At 32.8% G+C, this 25,678-nt stretch overlaps 2 protein-coding genes across 4 annotated transcripts; both read left to right on the top strand.

The window, feature by feature from the left end:
* The first annotated feature begins 33 nt into the window (after nt 1-33).
* LOC106064557 (interleukin enhancer-binding factor 2 homolog) lies at nt 34-9,276 on the top strand. Its single transcript, XM_013223135.2, has 14 exons — nt 34-133; nt 2,390-2,458; nt 2,595-2,637; nt 2,971-3,027; nt 3,607-3,735; nt 4,648-4,750; nt 4,846-4,911; nt 5,330-5,377; nt 5,473-5,589; nt 6,386-6,552; nt 6,726-6,787; nt 7,297-7,411; nt 8,015-8,102; nt 8,519-9,276. The coding sequence occupies exons 1-14, from the start codon at nt 129-131 to the stop codon at nt 8,650-8,652; spliced, it is 1,203 nt and encodes a 400-aa protein (XP_013078589.2). The 5' UTR covers nt 34-128; the 3' UTR covers nt 8,653-9,276.
* Nucleotides 9,277-11,645: 2,369 nt separating this feature from the next.
* LOC106064555 (autophagy protein 5-like) lies at nt 11,646-24,410 on the top strand. 3 transcript variants are annotated; one of them, XM_056033714.1, is made up of 9 exons: nt 11,646-11,832; nt 14,169-14,339; nt 15,987-16,112; nt 18,892-19,016; nt 19,143-19,221; nt 19,782-19,944; nt 21,827-21,918; nt 22,294-22,402; nt 23,821-24,410. In XM_056033714.1, the coding sequence occupies exons 3-9, from the start codon at nt 16,002-16,004 to the stop codon at nt 23,961-23,963; spliced, it is 822 nt and encodes a 273-aa protein (XP_055889689.1). In that variant the 5' UTR covers nt 11,646-11,832; nt 14,169-14,339; nt 15,987-16,001; the 3' UTR covers nt 23,964-24,410. The 3 variants fall into 3 exon arrangements, with proteins under 3 accessions (XP_055889689.1, XP_013078588.2, XP_013078587.2); XM_013223134.2 differs by having other exon boundaries at nt 14,169-14,362; XM_013223133.2 differs by lacking the exon at nt 14,169-14,339.
* The last annotated feature ends 1,268 nt before the right edge of the window (nt 24,411-25,678 follow it).

Below are 25,678 nucleotides of genomic sequence, written 5' to 3'. Positions count from 1 at the left end.
TATAGGTCGTTGCTAAAACTGAGACCGGTTCCGGTTAAAGTTAAATAATAAACAACCAAGTAGACTAGATCTAGAGCTAAACAATCTTGTCTAGACTCTGCATCTAGATCTAAATAACAAAAAAAAAAATGAGGTAGATCTAGAAATAAATGATATTTTGTTTAAAATTTACAATTTAGACCTGTTAAAAACTACTTTGCATAAATCTAGATTTAAGATTACTGATTTCAGTGATAACTGATCAGTGATATTCATTCATTGTTTGTTGGCTTACCTAATATCGATAATCATAATACTAAAATACATAATGATAATAATGCCTTTGGAATACACGAGAAAATCTAGTACCAAAATGGCTTTTAAAATAGACAGCTGCAAAGAAAAGTATGAAATGTCGGTAGATAATTAACTTTCTAGTCCAAACTTCCCACCCCACAGGACGGGGGTGGGGGATAGCAGCGGGCATGGTTATAAATATATTAAATTAATATTATAATTATATGCCAAGGCCAAGTTATTTATTTTAGTTATGGTATGATCCCGCCAAATCCCGGTACCATTGATTGACAGCGTTGATGATCGTGATGTCCACACGACAGTTCAGCGCATATACCACATGTCATGACCAGACAATCATCCTATTATTCCTATAGTCACTATAGACTATAGAATGTATGAAGTATATAATAGATCGAAGTGCCTATTACCAACCAGCTGGGAATAGGCATTAGCCCTAGACCAATCCATCTCCACTTTCTCTCTAATAGAAGATCTGCACCTCTATATTTCTCTGTCCCTCTCATCTCCCACAGTTTGGTGTTGTCTATTTTGTCATACCAGTGTATTTTTAAAGATATTTTTCAGACATCTGTTGATGAAAGTAAGTAAGTAGAAAACACCAAACTGTGGGAGATGAGTGGACAGAAAAATTTAGAAGTGCAGATCTTAGAGAGGAAATGGAGATGGGTTGGTCACACCCTTAGAAAAGATACACCAGCAACAGAGCTAGGCAGGCCTTAGAGTGGAACCCCCAGGGAACAAGACGCAGAGGAAGACCAAAAAGAACATGGCGACGCAGTGTACTTGAAGAAGCCGAGAGGACTGGGAAGAGCTGGGAAACCATAAAAAAACTAGCAAGAGACCGTGGAGAGTGGCGTGTTTTTGTCGAGGCCCTATGTTCCACGAGGAACTTAAAGGAGTGATGATCATGATGATGATAATTAAACGTTGTATAAATCTAGCACTTCAGACATTTACACAGCTAAAACCAACCTGGAAATCTCCCTATATCTCTAGCAAGACTAAAATGAGAATCTTTAAAAAACTCTAATGTCAAGGCAGTCCTACTGTATGGTTCTGAAACATAAAGAACAGCTGAAGCAACAACAAAAAAGGTACTAACTTTCATCAACAGATGTCTGAAAAATATCATTAAAAGTACACTGGTATGACCAAATAGACAACACCAAACTGTGGGAGATGGGTGGACAGAGAAATATAGAGGTGCAGATCTTAGAGAGGAAAGATACCAACAACAGATCTAGACAGGCCTTAAAGTGGAACCCCCCCAAGGCATATGATGTAGAAGAAGACCAAAAAGAATGTGGTGATGCAGTGTACTAGATGAAGCAGAGAGGAATGGTCAATTGAAAGAGCTGGGAAGCCATTAAAAAACTAGCAAGAGACCGTGGAGATAAGCATGTTTTTACTGAGGCCCTATCTTCCCTGAGGAATGCAAAGGAAAGATAATGATGATTAAATGAACTTTATATAATATATATCTGTATGTCTCTATCTCTGTCTATCTGTCTCTGTATAAATGGTTTACCAGGTTGAGGGCTTGGCCATTCATTGTGATTTTTATATTTGTAATTAATTTTTAAGTTTAGTAACCAAGAAAACTTGATTCAGTTTTTTAAATTTGTTTATATTGATATTTATTAGATACAAAAATTGTAAACCTTTTTTTTTAATTTACTGTTATTCAGAAAAAGTATTGCACTGTTTTGCTTGAAATACTAACATCAATTTTGATTTTCAAAAAATAAATCAGAAATACATTGTCCCATCTCTGTGTTCCTAACACACAATTAAAAGCCCTTACCCTGTTGTTAACTATTTTTTGTTTGTTTGTAGCTTATGAAGACATCCTGGCCTAAACCTATTTTGTTGACTTGGTCTGTCAGGGTTACCTATATGTTTGTTAACTATTTTCTATATTATAATATCCAGTAAATCTTTTATTTTTGGTGTATAGTACTTTGCATCCAGAAATTGATAGGTACTTAATACTCTTTTTTTTTTTTACTGATATTTTCACATTTTGGCTTGCATTACACAATGTAAAAATATAAATTACATTTCAATCCTTTTCTATTAATAAATTTAGGCCTAACAGAGGCAGACCTGGCATGCGAGGAGGAATGAGGGTTCCTGCTAGGCCATTTGGTGCCCCTCCGTAAGTTTTAAATTTTAAACAAAAAATGTAAAATGTAAACAAATTTTTTATACATTTATTTTATTTCATTTTGTGAAAAGAAAAGATGTAACTGCTTACAAAGATTAATAAAATATATTTATATTTATCTCAACAGGTTTAGGCCCTTCATTCCTCACATTCCATTTGATCTTGTGCAGGTAGGGAACTCAGTCAGATCATTAAAAAAATAAAACTAACACATCTTTGAATGAAACTGACATTATAATTTCTATTCTCTTAATTAAAATAATAACAATAAAAAAAAAAGGTCTCTATGTAACTTAAGCTCTGAATTTTATGATATAAAAAATATAGAAATGCTACTGATAATATATATGTGAGTGAATTAATTATGAGAAGTGTATATTTAGCTTTTACTACAATAGTAATGATAATACATATTTAATTAATAAAAAAATATTTCTTGATTTGTATTATTCTTTATTAATTGATAATAACGCAATTGATTATGCCTAATCTATTGTTTTTAGTGTGAAAATGCATTTCCTAGAGCTAAACCAGCCCCTGAAGAGAAAGCTTTAACAGATGTAAGTACAACTATTGTTGCTATTTAATATCACGCATTTTTGTCACATTTAATGCTTAATAGATTTTATTTATACATTTATAGCTATTATCTTAAAATTTTGTCATTCTTGATTATTTTTATTTTTGCAAAGATGACTTTAAAATATAAAACAGTCACATGAGTTGTTTTTCAAATCTAATTTAAGCATGATTCTTAAATTTCATAAGAACTTTGTAGAAAAATCATTTGCAATATAATAGTTCCCTTTATAAATTTTTTTTAACCATTTTTTAACCATTGCAAATGATAGTGAATGTTATGTTGTGAAATACTTTCATTTAGCATTGCTCATTCACAGGGGCGTAGCTAAAAATTTTCCATCATTCGGGGCCCGTGGGGAGGGGGGGGGCTTGACCTCTTGGGGGCCCCTGCATTTTGTGTAATATTTAATTCTTACTGTAAAAAATGCTCATTTGGGGGGATTGTCAAATTCTCCCCCCTCCTCTCTCCACCCTAGCTACGCCACTGCTCATTCAAAACAACTGTCTATAATAAAATAAATATTTATTAATAAAATGAAGAATAAAATTCTGTTTAGGCATTGTTGAAGCGGCATACTGACCTGACTCCATCTTCTGCTGAACAAGCTTCCATACTCGCCCTTGTGACCAAAGTGCAAGGAATTCTAGACAATCTGGTTATAGCACCTACAGGATTTGAAGCAGCAGTAAATGGATTTTATTATTATATTTTAATGTTTTATTTAAATAACTATTTAAGCCAATTTTAGTGGTTGACAAAAGTGGAAAAGTGTTGTGTAGTCGGTCTGTCCATCTGTCTGCCTGTTACATTCGATCCCAAGAGCTTAAAGGGATATTTTAAAGTTTTGAATAGTATGTGCTAAGAATAGTGTCATGGTGATATAATGAGTCATAAAGAATTCAAATTGTTTTTGGTAATGTATGTATAAATAAAAAAACAATAACAAAAGATATGTATCGTCTGTTAGATGCACCTGCTACTTAAGGTCAATAAGAGTTGTATGCCCATGTTTGTTCTTAAAACAAGATTTAATAGGCAGTTGATGTTATTTAATATTTGTACATAGCATATCAATTCCAAAAGCAAGGATCTATTTGCCCATCTCTCTGTATACATATGAACAATTTTCTAGCTGGCAGTATTTAGGCAGGTAACAAGCAGAAACATTGTGAATTAGTTTCACAAGTCCTTCATTTTGTATGCAAAATAGCTTGTAGTTCCAAGTTTCTAATATCCCTGCTTAAATGTTTTCTATAACTTGATTTTGTTTTCCCAAAGGTTTACTTAGTTCTTTATATTAACAATCACTGCTATAAGATGATACTTGTGACATATTTATCTGTTACAGTCATGTTTGTCTTGCTAAAGACAATAAAAAATCTGACCTTTAGTCTGCACTATTCACCAAATAACAGAACCACAGGGGGATTTCAAGTTTAGACAAAAACACAACTCCCTTTTTTATGAGGTTTATCACAAAATTTTTTAAAAGACTTTCAAGAATAATATCAACTCTATTAATAGAGCAAGTTTACTTGGGTTTTTTTTGGTCATTGAAATGATTTATTATGTATGTAATTTTTTTTTCCACCTATAGACTTTAGAAGAAGTTCGACAAGTTGGCTCCTTTAAAAAGGGTACAATGATGGCTGGACATAATGTGGCTGATATTGTTGTCATGTTCAAGACTTTACCTACAAGTATGTACCCAATTTATGTTGATGAACTTAGTTTAAAAATAATTCCAGCCTTTACTTATCCTTATAGATTTATACTATTTTATCTACATTTGTAGAGGAAGCTGTAACAGCCCTTGCTAACAAAGTTTCTGAAGAGCTTAAGTCTCAAGAACCACAAGAAGGTAAAGAATTCATTTTTCTTTTTACATAGACATATCAGACTTGCTAGAAAGTTCATTTTTCCTAAATTACTTTAAAAGTCCAGTACTAATTATGTAATTCTTTCTGCATGTCTTCTAGCTGTAGACTTTTGATTTTGAGAACTTGGTCTCAGAAAATGTATCTAACTGGGTGATTAGGCTTGGAAAATAATTTATTGTTTCCACATCCAGCATTGTATATATATATATATTTGGATCCTTGCTTTTGGAATTGATACATGTTCAGAAGCTGAGTGCTTTACCACTCAGCCACCGCACCACCCCTTAAGCCTGACTCTTATTTCTTCCCATTTTTCAGTAATTTAATATTTTTTTTTATTTTGCCTTATTTTTTGTATAATGCATAGATTAATTATTACTTTTGTGTTTGTATTAACAGAAGCTGTTCCACCAAGAAAAAGAGTTGCTCAGAATTTGCCCAAAACAGGTTATTGTTGTTTCATGGCTTAGATTTACTCAAGTAATCCTATTTCAGTTCAGCCATTTCAACTTGTTTACACTTCTTACCATATGTCATTTTAGTTGTGTCCATGTTGCCAAGTGAATCAGGTTTTGAAGTGACAGTTGGGGACACCTCTGTACAGTGCCTCATAACAACTATTCCTCCTAATTTGAAAAAATTGGATCCAGAACTACACTGTAAGTCTTGCTCTTCTTTTGTTAGACAATTAGTTCCATAGTTAGATTTTTGTTTTTATCTGAGAGCATGAATGTTTAAAATGTCTTACAATGAATTCAGATTTGCTTCACTATGTCAACCACAACTAAATTTTACTTTTGTATAATTAATATGGCTAGCTCAGAACTGTCCACTGTTACACAAACTTTGCATTTCTTATACAAAATCACTCATGAAAATGGACTGCCAGTAAGCAAATACAGTATTACCCCTGCCTTATACATAGGGAATACTGCTATTGGTTTTCTGCTATCACGCTTAGATTTTAAAAATAAAAATAGCTATTTAAATTTTAATGTTGACCATTATATGCATCGTAGTTGATACAGATCTAGATTTAGTTGCAATTGCTACTTTGGGTCTGTTGAAAGCCATTTTGTTTTTAACATTCATTATAAAATTAAAAATTTTTAATACAAGATTTAATCTTCCCCTGGTGTGAGTTTGCAATGTAAATTGTGGTTACAATTGGCCAATTGGTTTATATTTAGCACAAACTTTTTATCTTTTCTTTGTTTGCTATTAATTTATTTGTCTGTACACATAAAAAATAGTGGATGGCTCATGTGTTACACATTTAGGTTTCAAAATATACATTGGAAGTATGAGTGTTGCACAAACTTTTTTAGGTAGGCAGATCTGCTGTCACCATTACTATATATGATATAATAAACAAAATGTTAAAAATAAACTCAGCATGCTTCAGTCTTGCTCTCAACATATGAGTAATGCAATCTCTTCTTTTTGTATGTGTAGTGGATGGTAAGACTATGAACTCTCGTCTTGCTGCTATCAGACATGCCAGATGGTTTGAAGAAAATGGCCAGCAGTCAAGCATTAAAGTACTCATTCGATTGCTTAGAGATCTGAAAAATAGATTTGAAGGTTTATCTCCCTTGACTCCTTGGATTATTGATTTACTGGTAAACATAAACATATTTGATTATGTATCTCTCTGCTCCATTAAAAAGCTTAAAAACAAAATTGAAAAAATAAATTGGTACCAGGGTATAGATTTTATTTCTGGAGTTTCTTTGTGCATTAATTTAATAACGATAGTACACATTATCTTTATCTCTTATTTTTTCTCGTACAGGCACATTTTGCAGTTGTCAACAATCCATCTCGACAACCTTTACCAATCAATCAAGCATTTAAGTAAGTAGTTATAACATACAATTGTTACTATTGCACACCTATGAATAAGGCAATAAAATATGCTCTTTTAAGAATATCATGCTATATGTTATGGAAAGTTTACTCCTCCAGTGACATTCCTCCTGAGTGGGAGTATAGTCCACCATATGCCTGTGAATAAAAGGACATTTCTTTTTTTAAATACTCTTGAAAATCCTATTTCATTTTAAAAACATTGTTTTATTCCTACCTTTGACCAAATGTGTATGTATGAATGCCTTGCTCCTTCAGTCTCAAGAAACAACCAGTTGACTGATTTCATTCAGTGATATTTTATTCCGTACACCCCCTCACTTTAACAACCTGGATAAAAAACATTGTAAAACCAAAAAGTTTAAAGTGTTCTAGTTCTATATGGAAGAACAAGTAGAAAGGGGATGAAAAGTCAACATTGTTTACTTTTTATAGTGAATGAATTTAATAGATGGATTAATACTGCATTTTTACAAGATATATTTAATATATTTTAGACGAGCTCTCCAGATGTTAGCAGCTGGATTTTTTCTCCCAGGCTCTGTGGGCATTACTGATCCATGTGAACAGGGAACTCTTCGTGTACATACGGCCTTGACACTGGAACAACAGGTAACACATGTTGTATTTGATTTGATAACAGAAATTAACTCATTTTTGTGTGTGTGCGTTTTAGTAGCCCTTGAGAGGAAAAACTGCTTTGTTTTTGTCCTGTCTGCCATTCATAATTATATCTTGGAATCTTAAAGTGTTATTGAAAATCTGATTTCACCATCACCTTCAGGATGCTCACAATAGATGCAATGGCTACTTCAAAAGACACATTCTTTTGTCTTAAATCAAGTCTGCATAAACCATTCTCTAAAGCATGATTTTAAAGTAGTTCCGATACACACTTTTTATCATATCTATGCCACACTCTGTAAAATGTATGACTCTTTTGTTCTTTTCATTGTGTTAAGAATATGGTTGAAACATGTACTTAAAGGCCTTTTTTTTTTAAAGCTATTACAAACCTATTGTATGCACATATATGTAAACTATGTTTAAAAATCTGTCTGGGCTAATCCAAATTTATAGGAAATACAAAATCACTAAAGAATTTGACAGGGATGATCATGTTTCTGATACAAAACCTCTTAATGATAATGATGTTTTTTTAGTTAATATTTTAGCTCAATTTAATGTGTTATTTTAAAAATATTCTACTTTCAGGATCAGGTATGTTTTACATCCCAGACATTACTGAGGGTTCTAACTCATGGTGGATATAAACAAATTTTAGGCATGGAAGGAAATGCAAGTAAGTTTCTTTTTTTTTTTCACAAATATGAACAATCATTTTTGAATCGATTTCTAGTTGTGAGGTTAAGGTGTTTTTTTTTTTTATTAATGTTACATAAAACGTAACCTTTAAATCAGTATTTTAATATGTTAATTACTATGGTAACAATAATCATTGTGAAAAAAAAGTGAATATTATTTTATTTTAGAAAGATTACAAAAAAAAAAAAGCAATGTTAACCAACTAGTCTGACTTATTGAAACCTACAATTTGTTTAGGGTTAAATATAAAAAGAATGGTGGACAAAATACATTTTCTTTCCATATGATTGATTTTATGATTAAACTTCATTTGTTATTAGTTGTGCTTGAAAACTTTGTAAATGTATGAGCTTTATTGTCTGTAAGTTTCATCACAAGTGTTGAAATGTTCAGGTATTGCTACGGAGATGAGTGTCTGGGAGGGAGTTGTTGTCACACCTTCAGATAAAGCTTATGAAAAAACACCAGAGAAAAAAGAAGACCAGGATGAAGAAATGGAAGAAGATTTAGATGGCGAGAGTGGATAAATTGTGAATGGTTTTTGTTTTGTTTTGTTTCTCATTGATATTGTAAATAGTACATATTTACTTTTATTAATTTTCTTATGTGGTTATTCCATTGTAATTAAACATACCCGAAACTATCATCATAACTAAATATACTTGATGTTCAAGTTTGATTTTGTGTTGCTATTGTCTAGGCTGTAATTTAATGATGCTCTCTTTGACAACCTTTCACCGGTCATTAGAATTGTTGTCTCTGTTAAGTAAAGACAAAAACATAACTGGTTTATCCATTCTCTGTTGAGTTTGAAATGCAATATAATGTGTACTTGTTTTAGCGACTAATTTGTTGTACAAATGAAAGTTCTGGTGTAACTTAACTTGGCATCCTTAATTTTGTGTCTGTAGATTTATTTTGTAAATTGTTTTGTAGATTACAATATTTACAAATGTTTATCAAAAAGTGTTTGTTGTTTATTAGACTATGGTAAATAAAAAGCACTGTTGTGTATCTGAATTGTTTTAAAGTTGTGTCAGCTGCTTCAATAATTAATTAACCCATTAGCTTCTTCTGCAGTTGGAAACGTTTTCCCGTTTTTGTCCTAAACCGTTGTAGAATGTTTCTAAAACCCCCTATTCAATAGACTTGATTTAAACTTTTTAAAAACAAGATTTCTTCTAGTCTTGTTGCAAGCGTGATTACAAATAATTTTGGAGATTACAGATTCTATTCATAGCCCCAGTGTATAAGCCCCCAATGGCAAAATGACTATTTTTGAAGTTTTTTATATTCTAGTGGTATTAAACGTATATATTTTTTAAAACTAGACATATAGTTCTATTTTTTAAAGTTATTTGTTTGTTTATTTGTATTAGATCTTCAATTTGATTATTTTTTGCAAAATACATATTTTTTAGGATGTTTTAAATACGGAGTTATCCCTCCTTGCTTAGGACTTTGAAGGGGTTTTTTGAACCGGAAATAGGAGCTATTGGGTTAAAGGGCTAAGATTGTTTTGGTAACTACTGCATAGGGATTGAGGATAAAATGGGCTTGACCGTGTGAATAATACTTTGTGATATCATTTGTTTCAAATCTCACTCCTGTTAGTCCCTGCTTGTTGTATGGGCTGTCTTTTGAGAAGATCATTGCAGTTTACATACTAACATTAACACTTTTCCAATGATAGTCCCTGCTTGTTGTTTGGGCTGTCTTTTGAGAAGATCATTGCAGCTTACATACTAACATTAACACTTTCCCACTGTTAGTCCCTGCTTGTTGTTTGGGCTGTCTTTTGAGAAGATCATTGCAGTTTACATACTAACATTAACATTTTCCCAATGTGAAGGTCTAGAAGTTAGGCTGTCCTAAAGTAAAGGTTTTAAAATTGATTGCTATGATTATGAGCTTGATACAAAAACATTTTTTTTAATGGACTGGATGCTTTGTTGTTTGGCTGTCTTTTGAGAAGATCATTGCAGCTTACATACTAACATTAACACTTTTCCAATGTTAGTCCCTGCTTGTTGTTTGGGCTGTCTTTTGAGAAAATCATTGCAGCTTACATACTAACATTAACACTTTCCCAATGTTAGTCCCTGCTTGTTGTTTGGGCTGTCTTTTGAGAAGATCATTGCAGTTTACATACTAACATTAACATTTTCCCAATGTGAAGGTCTAGAAGTTAGGCTGTCCTAAAGTAAAGGTTTTAAAATTGATTGCTATGATTATGATCTTGATACAAAAACATTTTTTTTAATGGACTGGATGCTTTTGCACTGAGAATTGATGAGTTCAGAAACATACAATGTGTTTGATATAGGAGCCCAAAGTTTGTATTTAAACAAAGACTTTTCACAGGTTAATATCTCGGTGCAAATACCAATACTTCTTTTCTATCATTACATTTACAGTTATTTACAAAACTTAACATCAGACTAATTTATGCAAAACTAGAATTAACTATTTAGTTATCTCTAAATAATATTACATTCAATGTTCAGGTTATCTCTAAATAACTCACTACATCCAATGTTCAAGTTACAGTATCTTAAATAACTCACTACATCCAATGTTCAAGTTACAGTATCTTAAATAACTCACTACATCCAATGTTCAAGTTACAGTATCTTAAATAACTCACTACATCCAATGTTCAAGTTACAGTATCTTAAATAACTCAATACATCAATTTGTTGACATTTAAATTATCCCCAATCAATTTTGTTTTTAATTTTATTTCCCATCCTCCTTAAAAACAACCTTCACCTTGACATGTTCTGAAAAGGTAAGTGTTGTTTTGTAGTGAAAACATATATAATATACATGATTGACTTGAAACTGGTCATCTTAAAAAAAAAAAAAAGAAGTCAGAAAACCCACCAATCCATATCAATTTCAACATAGAAATTCCTTTATTTAATGGGGATTAAAGGATTTCAGCAATGAAAAATCAATTTCTTGATTCTTATCAGCAATATTTTTTACTGAACTATCACGTGAACAATATATATACCGGTATTTATATTTCTTTTATCTGGGTGTAATAAGTAGGGTCTATACTATTGTTGCCTCTAGTAGGCTAATAACAAGTTTAGAAATACACCCTGAGCACAAATTACTGTTGAAAAACAAACATACAAAAAATAACAAAAAAAAAAACAAAAACAATTTCAAATTGATTAGATATTCCTTATTTTGTTGTTAAGTTATTAACAACCGATTATTTAAATTATAAAATAGTTCTTAGTGAAAAGTTTGATTAAAAAATTATATGAATCATGTCAATGTCATAAGCTAAACCATTTTTTATCGTACCTTGTTCCTCTAAATTCAAAAATAGAAGTTAGTTTTACGGTAAAGGTGAACTAAGTTTAATTGATCCTAAAAACTTGTTTTTCAAGCAATGTTCATAAAAGACAAGAAAAGCGGTGGGGTCATTGGAGTGATTTTTTTGGGGGGAGTGAAAAGGGGGGGGGGGGAGATTTGACGAAAGATAACTCTTAGTGATCGGAATATACAAAATATTTACTTCCGGAAACCAGGACAATGTACTCCCTTCATTATTACGAAAACATAAACAAACCAAATTATAGATATCTATTTAGTAACTAGATCTTTATAAATCTAGATTTAGATCTTTCTCTAGTAACTGAAAATTATATTGGACTATTTATTATCATTGCTACAAAAGCTAAACCGTGGTAAGCCAGGCTAAGCATAAAAGTATTTTTTTAAAGTAAAAAAAAGTGTGTACTCAAACAAACAGTACTCAAACTCAAATTAAAGTGTACTGTAATAACTGTAACTGTAACTCATAACTGTTCTTCTCAAGACTTCTGTTAATAGTGTTAATCTGATTAATCATTTAATTCATTATACTCATAGTCATAGTTAGACTAGTCATAGTTAATGATAGTTATTAGTTAAGTGTTATTTACTGTAGACAGTGTAGCATGTTATTTCCTCTAGACTCTAAGCACTCTAGTCTTAGACTTAGTCACTCTAGACCAGTGATGCCCAAAATACGGCCCGCGGGCCAGATCCGGCCCATGTCGGGGTTCTATCCGGCCCGCCGTACCATCGGCACAAGGTGACTGTAGAAAATCACCTCCCTCCAAAAAAAAAAAAAAGATTGAAAAATGTATCTTAACCTACTTTGGGCCCTCACTTTTTCTCTGATGGATTGGTACCACGACATTTAATATATGTACGTTTATGAAATGGGAGAGCCGAAGAAACAACAAGTAGACTCTGAATTTAGGATCTACTAGGGAAAGTGATTGGATCTTTACTTTTTGTGGGGAAAATGTAAAAAATCCAAGATATTTTATTTATAAAGAAAGTGTAGCTGTTTTTTTTAAAAAAAAAACAACAACATATAGACGGCATTATAAAACAAATATGACGCCATTCTTGCCTTGAGCTGTGAATAAATATTGTTAACCTACCCCTAGTGATAGGAGGATCGACGGGAATATTTACCAAGAAGAGACCAAAAAAATGAGTCGGTGGTAAAGGTAGCTACAATGACATTCATATTTTAAGTAGAGACGGGAAGCTATTTTCCAACGCGTAAAAACAAAGATAAACTTCCACTATCCCATTAATTAATGTAAGTACTAGAGCACCAGGTGTCTAATAAAATTGTTTCAGGTCAATTTCGTTTTTGTACCTTTTCGGCCATGTGGCCCGCGACAGGAGTGTCGGAAATAAAAATGGCCCGCAGGTTGAATTAGGTTGGGCATCACTGCTCTAGACAGTGTAGAATTGTTACAGCAGTAATTGTAGACTGTAGAGTCACTTTACACATATATTATATATATATGATACAGTAACAGTCTGTTTGAGTGTAGTTCTAGAGAAAGAATGGTCTAGAATCAGTAGTGTGAATAGAACTGTACATGTTGCTGTAATGGGGTTGTTCCGGATTTCCTACCTACTTTAAGCTAAGCCATTTAGTGGTTAAACAACAAAGAAGAGAATGGCCGTGTCTTCCTATATCTCCATTCCTGTTGTTCTTCTATTTTTAAAAGATTTTACATTAACGAAGTTCATGCATGTTCAAATAGCTAGATAGATATGAATATTTTAATAAAGGGCCAATAACTGTTTAAGGATAGGTTTATCAGTAATATTTCTTTTATAGTCCATGACAAATGTCAACACATTGCTGATACATTCACATATGGAAGATGTTTTTACAAACCTGCTTGCAAGATTAAAAAGGCTTGGTGTAAACTACACAAACATATATATAATATATGTATAAAGTTGTGTATTTCATATACCAGTAGTTCCCAATACATTATGCACATTGATGACATTAAGAATGATTAAAATGTGTGTTGGATACATGATGTATTATTACGTTCTTAACATTCTTGCATTTTTAAGAAATTCAATGAATTACTTAAATACAAAATGTGACAGTAAAGTTTCAAAAATGCGTTTGTAGATGAAATAGATCTAGATCCATTTTACTTAGTAACCAACAATGAAAGGGCGGGGTAAGACACATTTAGATTATGTAAGAGAGTAGATCTAGATGTTCCCTTGACTATCAGATGTGTTATTTTTTCGCTAGACAACTCAAGCCTATTACGCACAAGGAAAAACACATGGCATTCTTTTCATCTTTTATAACAACTAGTCGACATATTGACTACACACTAGTCCTAGAGCTATATCTGACCAATTCAATACACATTGGTCTGCTGTCCAACTTTTAGTGTTCTACTCAAGTTCAAACTTGTTTACTTTTGGGAAGAGAGGGAGGGGGTGGATGAAAGTGTTACTTTTTTTTTCTAGGGTTGGTTACCTGAATGCCAAGAACTTAACTGTAAGTGTAGTCAGGTAGGATCAAGAAATCTAGATCTCAGTATGGCAGATGCTTCGGTACCTTCTATCAAAGGTTTAACTATCTGTTTTAGTTGAAGCTATTAAAAATGGATCTCTAGTTTCTCATGTTATTAACAAAGTATAGTTTGGTGCTAATTAATAAATTAAAACCACTAAATAATGACTTAAAATGCTTCAGATTCCCACTATAAACTAACTGAAACTAAGCACGGCATGTGATGCAAACACAACCTCCACTCAAAATCCGGAACAACTCCATTTACTGATCTAGACTCAAACTACTCAAAGAGTGTAGAGTAGTCTAGGATCTAGAACTAGAATCTTATCTAGCCACTCGTGTCAAGTCACTGTAAGACTCAAAGTTGTGTGAAAGTCAGTGTACAATTCTTATTATTGTATTAATCATATTGTAGTGTAGAGTCAGTAGACTGTAGTAGAGGATAGTTGTATATCTATATAGATCTAGATCTAGTAATTTAGTTTACTTGTTAAATATTGGACTTGGAGACTAGTGTTGGTCTCTTGATTTAGAATCTATGACTATATCTAGATTTAGACTAAATATACTAAAATAAAATAAGATATACTCTGCTTCTGGTTTTTAGTAAGTAGTTCTATATTCTATATCTAGACTAGATTTAAATTATTGTATATTTATACAATGTAACAGTAATGCAATATATACATCTACTTTTTTTCTTAACTTGTGACTCTTGTCAAGGAATCATGTAAAAATCATCATGCTTATGATTATGTTACTTGAACTCTATACTTTTTGATCTAGAAATCTAGTACTAAACTAGGTTTTAGATCTACAACTTTAGATTACTTTAGATCTCTATCATATATTTAGTATCTAGATCTAGATCTATATATCTTTTATACGAGTCTTATAAATTACAGACATTACTTCAAAAGACAGAGGCTGAGCTGTAAAGCGCTTTGCTTCCAAACCGGTGGTTCCAGGTTCAAATCCTGGTGAAGAATTGGATTTTTAATTTCGGGATCTTTGGGCGCCTCTGAGTCCACCCAACTCTAATGGGTACTTGACTTTGGGGTAAAGTAAAGGTGGTTGGTCGTTGTGCTGGCTACATGACACTCTCATTAACTGTAGGCCACAGAAACAGATGACCATTACATCATCTGCCCTATAGACCACAAGTCTGAATGGGAACTTTACTTATGTCAAAAAACAAGAATGACAAGATCTATGATTCGACCTATAGAATAGAGTCTATGTCCAATGCATACATTTATGTGCTAATCTAGTCTTGCATCTTAATTAGAGACATTATAAACTTGTCTACGTCCCCTAAATCCTAAGTCTCCTTTTTCTGTCTGATTCAGGCAACCCATTTCATGCTCTAATGGCACTGTTGGAAGGAGGAGTACTTGAATGAATTTGTCCTAGCATATGGAAATGTGTCTTTATCTTTATCTACTAAATTAAATATATCATGTATATCAAACTAAGTAATTTTTTTCACAATTGCATCATTCATACATATATAGGTGTGGATTGTAATTTGTGAGAAGAATACTACTCTACTACTGTGTCAATGGGGTGTCTAGTTCTCTCAGTCCATCATGTCTTGACCAGTAAAAAGTATTTTTCAATAGTTGACATCCTAAACAAATACTTTATGGGGATCTGAGCACTGAATGTAACTGGCTTTTCGAAGTAAAAATTGGATTCTTAACCTCTGGAAATAGAATTGTGCTCATCTTCAACTACAAAGGAAACTCTTATATTTAATAAACATTTTTTGGTTGAATCGTCTCATTTTTTCATATAAAACCTAAATATGTCTTTTTATGTGTAAATTAACCATTTGTAGACTATGATCAGTGTTGATTTGTGTCTATGCTAATTAAATAAATGTCACATTTACCTGCCTTTTAGCTGAAGCAAATGTTTTTTCATAAAAAGCTATGTCAGTCCTCAGACTATTATTACCTTGGTGATTGATGGATTTTGTATACATATTCTTTTCAGTTTTGATTGCCCATAATGGCAGATGATAGAGAAATTTTACGAGAACTATGGGATGGGAAAATACCTGTTTCTTTTCAATTGGCACAAGAAGAAATCTACACAGTTGAACAACCTGATCCATTCTTTGTATGTAACATGAAGCATAATATTTTAATAAAAATGAAATTGTAATTAAATGCCTTTTAAGTTAATTTTATTAAGTATTTACTGACATTTGTTTTACATCCCACTCTGCACATTTTCAACTGCAAATACATATAATTGGATGACAATTTATGTCATAGTCTACTAAAGGTTTAGACTTACTTAGACTTATATCCTCCTGCACTATTTGGTGAATCGGGTGGCAGGCTGTTTCTTATCTTATATAATACAGACATTACTTAAAAAAAAGAAGATGATTACGTCCTACGCATCATGCGTTTAGTCATGCATATTAACCAATGACTTAAATTCTGCAAAATCACTGGTTTTCCTGGCTAGCTCAGGCAACCCATTCCATGCTCTAATAGCACTAGGGAAGAAGGAGCATTTGTACAAATTTGTCCTAGCATATGGAACAAGGAATGTGCCTTTATCTTTGTGTCTTTCAGAGTATTTTATTAGATTTTGTTTTAGTATTTGAAGATTATGGTTCAGTGTTTTATGTATAATTGCTACTTTACTTTTGAATCTTCTATCCTGAAAGCTTTCTATATTGAGTGATGTTACTCAAGGTTTTACTCTATAGAAAAAGGGTCTCCAGCATTGTTAAGATGTCTTGCCCTAATTAAATTATTAAAAAAATAGCAACATTGCAATTAAGCCATCTTATTAATATTCAGTATATAAAATTTGCCCATTCCAATTTTAATTTGTAAAAATTTTTTTTTCAATACAACTTTTTCATCTTGTATTATAATGATCTCAATTCCTATTCCTGTTTAATTAAAAAAAAAAAAAAATTAAAACATTTTTTAAAAGCAAATGGATATTTCCCTTTTTTAAATAAAAAAAATGCTAATTGCATTTTTAGCAGTTTGTATGCTTTTGTGTGTGTGGAATAAAAGATGTATATTCCATTGAAAAAATCAAAGCAAAGGTATTTTATCATCGAGGGCCAATCTTCATCTAGAATGAATGTATTAAGGGTTAAAATAAGAAATAATGGGCAAATATGGTGTCCATTCTTTTGAGGAAAAAGAATGTAGCAGTCTAAAGAGACTATAAACATTTAAGCATCACTTGCTCACAATATTTTTTCATTTCAATACATGCTTGACTAACGTTTTAGTGTTACAAAGCAGGTTTTCAGCTAGTTGATATTATTATATGTACAGAGCATGTGTATCTAGTATGTGTTAAAAGTACAGTCCACATAAATATTATGTCAGAAGAAATGTCACTAGTTATTGATTACTTTGAATAAAATCAGAGATACTTGCTAAGACCTATTGCAAGTTTTTCTGTTCAGGTCTTAGCTGATAGGATAAAGTATATTTATAGTGTAATCCAGCAGCACATTCCCCACAGACAATGCTTTGAGTCTTGGAATAAACTTTACTAAGCTTTATTAACATTGGACATTTTTTTCCTTCCTTCTGATTTTTGTCTCACCATTTTTTAATCCTTTTGTATTCCTATGATTAAAAACTGACAAAAAATGTTTGTGACATCATTTTGTCATTTCAGGATATTTTCTCCTGACTTGCCAACTGTGATGTACAGTGTTTTGTTTAAGCATACATGTTTTCAGTCTATATCAGAATTTTTTTCCCCGTGAATAGAAAAAATCCTGATGACCCAGTGTGATTGAAATTGTTTATCAAAGTAAACACCTCAGATTTCAGCCTAAACATCTCTAACCTAGAACAAGAAGGAACAAATAATTTGCTGTTTAAAAAATTATAAGAATTTTTTTTTTAAGTTTTAACTTTCATTGAATACAAAAATAAAAAGCTTATAACTTACATATTACTTCAAAAAGAAGATCATTATAGTCATTTATGTGTTATTAAAATTTTGATTTTAATGAGTAGTAGTTAATGAAATAACTTTAAATTTTTTCATCTAAAAATTGGACACATTGGGTAGGGTAAAACAATTCAATTTTTAATTTAAAAGCAATGTTAATAGAATATTATAAAACATCTATTCTCTTAAAAAAGGGTTCACTAATATTTACTTATTTTATTACAATAGAGAGATTGATCTCATCCTTCTCTTTAAAAAAAGTAAACTAAGGCTATTACTTCCACAACATGGCTTTAATTGTGCCGATGTGCCAAAACCCCAAAATATCAAATATATCGATATCTAAACTAGATATTAGGCTATTATTTCTAATTTAGTCTGTTTGCTCATATTTCTAAACTAGACTAAGGATTAATAAGCTCTATTGATGTATGTACTTGAAAGTAATTTCAACAATAGCAGACAAAACTTCTTCACAAGACTTTTAAAAAGTGTCTATCTAAGGGGTACTATAGAGAAAATTTGAGACACACATCTGTAGTGAGCATACAGTTTATGTGTGTGTGTGTGTTACTTCACCTATGACCATATTTCAATTCAAAAAGAAAAGAACTTTGTCTTACATATCTATAAGAAAATAATACAAACTACAGTGAGTCAAAATTTTAAGGAAATTGAGAATGTAGACAGCTTGACTAGTAGTGCAACTAGGAAGTTTTTAGTGGCTTTGAAACCTGAACTTTTTCTCTACTATAGTTAGTTTTTGTTCATACAATGACTGCTTTATTTCACTGTAAAAATGTCAATTTGAAGTTATTAAGAGTGAGAGAGCAGTCTAAAATTAAGTTGTTTTATATATGAGAAATTCAATTGGTAATCTTTCCATCTAGACTACTGTGTTGAACAAAAATATTTAAATATAGATGCAATTATCTTTTTTCTTTCTTACCAGCTGCTGGTTCCTAGATTGACTTACTTTCCTTTAGTGACAGACAAAGTCTATAGGCACATGGTAAAACATGTTGATCCGGACCATGGGGAGATGTGGCTAGAATTTGACAACCAACCTCTGAAATGGTCAGTTAACACATGTACTAGCGACTAGTCAACAATTTGAATAGAAAAGTTATCTTCAAGCCAGACCTTATGCCTGAACATTTGAATATTCTGTTTTGATTGATGCATTATTGTTTTTATTGACAGGCATTATCCTATAGGTGTTTTGTATGATTTATATGGGTATCAGAGTGAGCTCCCATGGACACTAACTGTGCATTTTAAGGTGAGTTGAATTATTTCTTTGTTTGAATAGCTCTGTTTAATGCCCTTTTTTGGGGAACAGACATTTTAAGGTGATATTCAATCAAAGTGTACAGTTCTCCTTTCAAACCTTGCAGTCTATAAAGCAGATAATGTTAATGTCATCAATTTAATTTCAGGATCTCTGGGAGCCTCTGAGTCCACCCAGCTCTAATGGGTACCTGAAATTAGTTGGGGATTAGTAAAGGAGGATGGTCGTTGTGCTGGCCACATGACACCCCCGTTAACCGTGGTCCACAGAAACAGATGACCTTTACATCATCTGCCCCATAGATCGCAAGTACTGAAATGGAAACTTACTTTTTTTTTCAATCAAAGTGTACACATACAGTGAAGATGAATCTTTGACCCATGAGTGGACCTTTATGGCCACATTCAAGCTTGAATGAAAACACAAACTTTCTTTGCAATCTTGTTATTATTTTGTCTGGTAGATTATATGCTGAAAATGTACTTCTCAATATTCTAGTTAAGTGAAAAAAAGTTGTAGTCACCAGACAATATTTTTGTTTTCCTTTCTAGAATTTCCCAGAAGATGAACTTCTCCATTGTCCTAGTAAGGAGGCTGTAGAGTCCCACTTCATGTCAGTAGTCAAGGAAGCTGATGCATTGAAACACAGAGGACAAGCCATTAACAACATGCAAAAGAAAGATCACAAAGCTTTGTGGACTGGCCTCATGAATGGTACTAGTGCTCCTTGTATTAGCTCTGTTCAACATGGACTAGTTCTGTTCAACATGGACTAGTTCTGTTCAACATGGACTAGCTCTGTTCAACATGGACTAGCTCTGTTCAACATGGACTAGTTCTGTTCAACATGGACTAGCTCTGTTCAACATGGACTAGCTCTGTTCAACATGGGCTAGCTCTGTTCAACATGGACTAGTTCTGTTCAACATGGACTAATTCTGTTCAACATGGACTAGTTCTGTTCAACATGGACTAGCTCTGTTCAACATGGACTAGTTCTGTTCAACATGGACTAGTTCTGTTCAACATGGACTAGTTCTGTTCAACATGGACTAACTCTGTTCAACATGGACTAGCTCTGTTCAACATGGACTAGCTCTGTTCAACATGGACTAGTTCTGTTCAACATGGACTAGTTCTGTTCAACATGGACTAGTTCTGTTCAACATGGACTAGCTCTGTTCAACATGGACTAGCTCTGTTCAACATGGACTAGTTCTGTTCAACATGGACTAGTTCTGTTCAACATGGAATAGCTCTGTTCAACATGGACTAGTTCTGTTCAACATGGACTAGCTCTGTTCAACATGGACTAGCTCTGTTCAACATGGACTAACATGGACTAGTTCTGTTCAACATGGACTAATTCTGTTCAACATGGAATAGCTCTGTTCAACATGGACTAGTTCTGTTCAACATGGACTAATTCTGTTCAACATGGAATAGCTCTGTTCAACATGGACTAGTTCTGTTCAACATGGAATAGCTCTGTTCTACATGGACTAGTTCTGTTCAACATGGACTAGTTCTGTTCAACATGGACTAGTTCTGTTCAACATGGACTAGCTCTGTTCAACATGGACTAGCTCTGTTCAACATGGACTAACATGGACTAGTTCTGTTCAACATGGACTAATTCTGTTCAACATGGAATAGCTCTGTTCAACATGGACTAGTTCTGTTCAACATGGACTAGTTCTGTTCAACATGGAATAGCTCTGTTCAACATGGACTAGCTCTGTTCAACATGGACTAGTTCTGTTCAACTCACAGTATTGCTGTTCAACATGTAGTATTTCTGTTAATGCTATAGTACTGTTAAAATTATACTATTTCTGATAAAGCTATAGTACTTCTGTTAAAACTCCAGTATTTCTGTATAAACTCTAGTATTTCTGTTAAATCTGTAGTAGTTCTCATCTTTCCATCTTATAAATTACATTGACTCTATTTACTTTAACCAGAGATTCATTTGATGTTTACAAAGTGTCTAAAATGTCAGAATAATTGTTAAGGTATTCTATCACAATTAAAAAGAAGATGGTAGCTAGAGGAAATGAAAAACAGGCTGTCATTGAGCCAGTCTTTAGACCATTGAAATCATAGAGATTTTGTTCTTATTTAATATTAAAGCATTTGCTTGATTGCATCTGTACTATGATGATAGTCCTAATCTAATAGTATTGCATTGATTTCTTCAACAAAAAGACTTTCAAACCAAGGTCTATGAATATACAAGATAGCAAACTTCCACAAACACTTTAATCCAGAAAATCCAGATAATTGTACATGGTTTGAATATGCTAATAATTAGTAGTATATATGAATAGAAACACTGCACTCATTCTTAATCTTTGGATTCAAAGACATTACCATTAATTAAATACTGATTGACTAGAACTAGAAGACAAAATATATATATTTGACTTGATTCAAGCCATAACATTTTGTTCTTAATGGAGAATTTTGTAACTAAAAAAATCAAAATATCTCACCAATATGTCCACTCTAAGAATTCCTCTTAAGAATTACATAAAACATCCAGACTTTTATGTTAACATTCTTATTGTCAAGTTAATTTTTTGTGTTTCAATAGACAAATTTGACCAGTTCTGGTCTGTCAATAAAAAGCTGATGGAAAACAGTGGAGAAGATGCTTTTAAATCTGTGCCATTTAGAATATATCAGGTAAGCTTGCAGTGGAGAAGTTCTTTTAAATCTGTGCCATTTAGAATCTATCAGGTAAGCCTGCAGTGGAGAAGTGCTTTTAAATCTGTGCTCAGGCACGACATGGCCTAAATTGTGCCGTGTGCCCAAAACTCAAACCTGTGCCATTTAGAATATATCAGGTAAGCCTGCAGTAGAGAAGATGCTTTTAAATCTATGCCATTTAAAACATATCAGGTAAGCCTGTCAAGACCATTCATCATTTTTTTCTATTTACATTTTACCAAGTTTTTTGTATATTGTTAGTTTGTGTATACAAAATGTTTGTAGTTGAATTGACATTGGGGTAACTTGATAACTTAAAAGTTGCAAAATTTTTATTTATGTCTTGACCAGATGGACCAGATACCTGTACAGAAGCTGTTTAAACCAGTGGATGATAATGGTGAAAATTTAACTCTGAAAAATTTATTAAGTATAGCTTTACCAGACCTTGAAGAAAAAGGTAAAAAAAAAGTTGTTTTAAGTTATGCTAGAGACACAATTGGAGGGTGTATTTTTTAAATGGAGGGTGTATTATTTATATATATATATATATATATATATATATATATATATATATATATATATATATATATATATATATAGTTAAGAACATAATTAGCATAAGAAGAACATGTGGACTGTGGAAAGAAATGTTATTTAGGGCTTTGAGGTCTGTGTGGCCAGTGGTTATTAAGGATATTGTTTGGTCAGCACAATGACTACAAGTTATGTGTAAAATACTGATTGAAATATCTCAACCTTAATTTTGATGTGAAATCAAGAATTTCTGTTTAAGTATTTTATACATTTACAGTGGTCCCTTGATTTTGCAAGTCTGACTGGAAGGGCTATACAACAGGTTTTCAAAAAATGTAAATGGAGCCCATGCTTGAGTTTTCTTTTTGTACAGTACAAAGTAAATGTTGCCCCATGTTCTTTCTATGGCTGACTATAGTAATAGTAGGCTTACTCTATGTACCAATTCTTTTTATGCTATAATGTTACACACAGTACAGCACTGTATGGCATTTTTAAAAATTGCTGAACATTAAAGGAGTGTTTTAAAAGAAACAGCTTGTAAAGGTTATTAAGGGAATAGGAAATAGTTATGTAGGAGCTTCAAGTTTTAGGGGATGTCCTGTGATACTGTTCATATCCAAAAATAGTGTATGTATATGAAATTTGATATTTGGTGGCTGTCTTGAGATATTCAATGGAACACGAAATATAAATATATATTAAATATATTCACACATAAACCATATTATTAAGTATCCCTTTCAGACCATGCGATCTATAGGGGAGATGATGTAAATGTCATCTGTTTTTATGACCGACAGTTAACAGGGATGTCATGTAGCAACTCCTTTACTTTTCCCAACTAAATGTCAGGTATCCATTACGGTCTGACTCAGAATTCCCCTAAAAATTCAAAATCCCAGTCTTGACAGAGAGCTCTTGGTTCAGAGGCCAAGCACTTATCCACTCAGCCACCATGCCCACCAGTCCATTACTTTTTGGGGTCTGTAGTTGAGGGCAACTTTTGGGATTCTTTGTTCTGACTTTCAAAGAACATCAGTTCTGCTTCTCTTAAGTAAGGGTAGTCATTTGAAATGTAGTCTAATTCCAGCATGGGATCACAGTAACAGAAGCTTTTTTGTTTGTTCATGATTATAAAAGGAGCATATTGAACTGATGATAAGATTCAAAGGCAATGGAGTTGGGGCCACATATGTTTTCTGATATATCAAACCTGACAGAGTTCTATATTTTAGTCCAGGTTCTCTATTACACTACCTGAATGACCAAGTCAACATGATGATGTGCTGTTATACTTTGGAAGACAATGTAAGAAAGGTCTTCTGTTTATCTTTGCAGGCATATTGTCCAGATACCGTGTGGTCACCCAAGGAATTGAGCCCCCACTAGATGTCCCTGTAGGTTGGATGAGCGAGCACTTGAGTTACCCTGACAATTTCCTACACATCTGTTTAGTGTCTAGAGGTCACAGTGAGAGTTAGCATTGCTGCCAAATATGTAGATTTTTCAAAATTGTACAGTGTTTTTGGTGACTATGTTTGTGTTGAACAGTTTCAGTTCAAACTGTTGATAAATGCACCCAACTGTGCTATATGTTCCAGTGGAGAAGACAATGTGTTTCAAAGAACTTCAACAATGATTAATGCATATTAAGTTATGAATAAATATTTTTGTGTACAAACATTCTCACCACATTTTCCCTTCCATTCTGTGTTCAAACACATTTTTACTTAATTGTACCGGTATTGAAATGAGTCAATGACTTTTAATGTATTTATATTTTGTTTTTGCTTGCAGCAGTATCTAAAAGAATATGTCATTAAATAAACTGGTTCATGAGTCCTACAGGACACAATAGGACATGACATTCAGGATTCATTGTATCTTTAGTCATGTACATTTTTATTAAAATTCTAATTTGATGGCCATCCTGTTTGTTCCTTAGACTACTAATGGCTGAGAATGTAGTGTGTGTGTGTGTGTGTGTTGACTTGTGTATGTGTGTATAGAGGATGTAGTGTTGACTTGTGTATGTGTGTATAGAGGATGTAGTGTTTATTTGTGTGTGTCTGTGTGTTTACTTGTGTATGTGTGTATAGAGAATGTAGTGTTTACTTGTGTATGTGTGTATAGAGAATGTAGTGTTTATTTGTGTGTGTGTGTGTGTTTACTTGTGTATGTGTGTATAGAGGATGTAGTGTTGACTTGTGTATGTGTGTATAGAGGATGTAGTGTTGACTTGTGTATGTGTGTATAGAGGATGTAGTGTTGACTTGTGTATGTATTTAGTGGGTTTTATTCAATTCACTAGCTGCAAACGAACATTTATTAGCTGCATAAACATCAAGTACACCCTTTTGATAGTTTCAACCTTAGATAAACATCAAGTACACCCTTTTGATAGTTTCAACCTTAGATGATGCCGAATGGTAAAATAGTCTGTAGTCCTGTTATTGAGATCAAATACAGCAAGTCTATTTCAGACACTATTAGAGAACACAACGTTAAGTGATGCCCATTTTGTTTCACACGCAGTTTCTCAGAGTCCAATGTTTGAAGGCAAGCTCATGTGTTTTGTTCTGTGTGCATGTCTCACAGGACGTGTTAAGAAACACCATTTTAAAAAATGCACCCTAGTTTACAAGTTCTGTATTCGTGTAATTCTCCACACTTTTCGAGTTGATGAATCAGGTGTTATGGTTCCTGACAACTCTGCAGATTTGATGAATCAGGCGTTATGGTTCCTGAAAACTCTGCAGATTTGATGAATCAGGCGTTATGGTTCCTGACAACTCTGCAGATTTGATGAATCAGGTGTTATGGTTCCTGACAACTCTGCAGATTTGATGAATCAGGTGTTATGGTTCCTGACAACTCTGCAGATTTGATGAATCAGGTGTTATGGTTCCTGACAACTCTGCAGATTTGATGAATCAGGTGTTATGGTTCCTTACAACTCTGCAGATTTGATGAATCAGGTGTTATGGTTCCTGACAACTCTGCAGATTTGATGAATCAGGTGTTATGGTTCCTGACAACTCTGCAGATTTGATATTTGTCACAAACCTTTTAAAATGTCAACGATGATTAAAAGGTTGTCGCACTGTTCATTGTTGCTATGGAAACAAGAGTAGTATTCAAATTTGTTTCACTAAGACTTATTGGATAAAAGAGCTGCTCTCCTGTTCTCCTGAAG

This window comes from Biomphalaria glabrata, chromosome 6 (assembly GCF_947242115.1).
Source record: "Biomphalaria glabrata chromosome 6, xgBioGlab47.1, whole genome shotgun sequence".
NCBI classification, from domain to species: domain Eukaryota; kingdom Metazoa; phylum Mollusca; class Gastropoda; family Planorbidae; genus Biomphalaria; species Biomphalaria glabrata.
The sequence above is the reverse complement of the archived record's forward strand: the minus strand, read 5'-3'. Positions and strand labels throughout refer to the sequence as shown.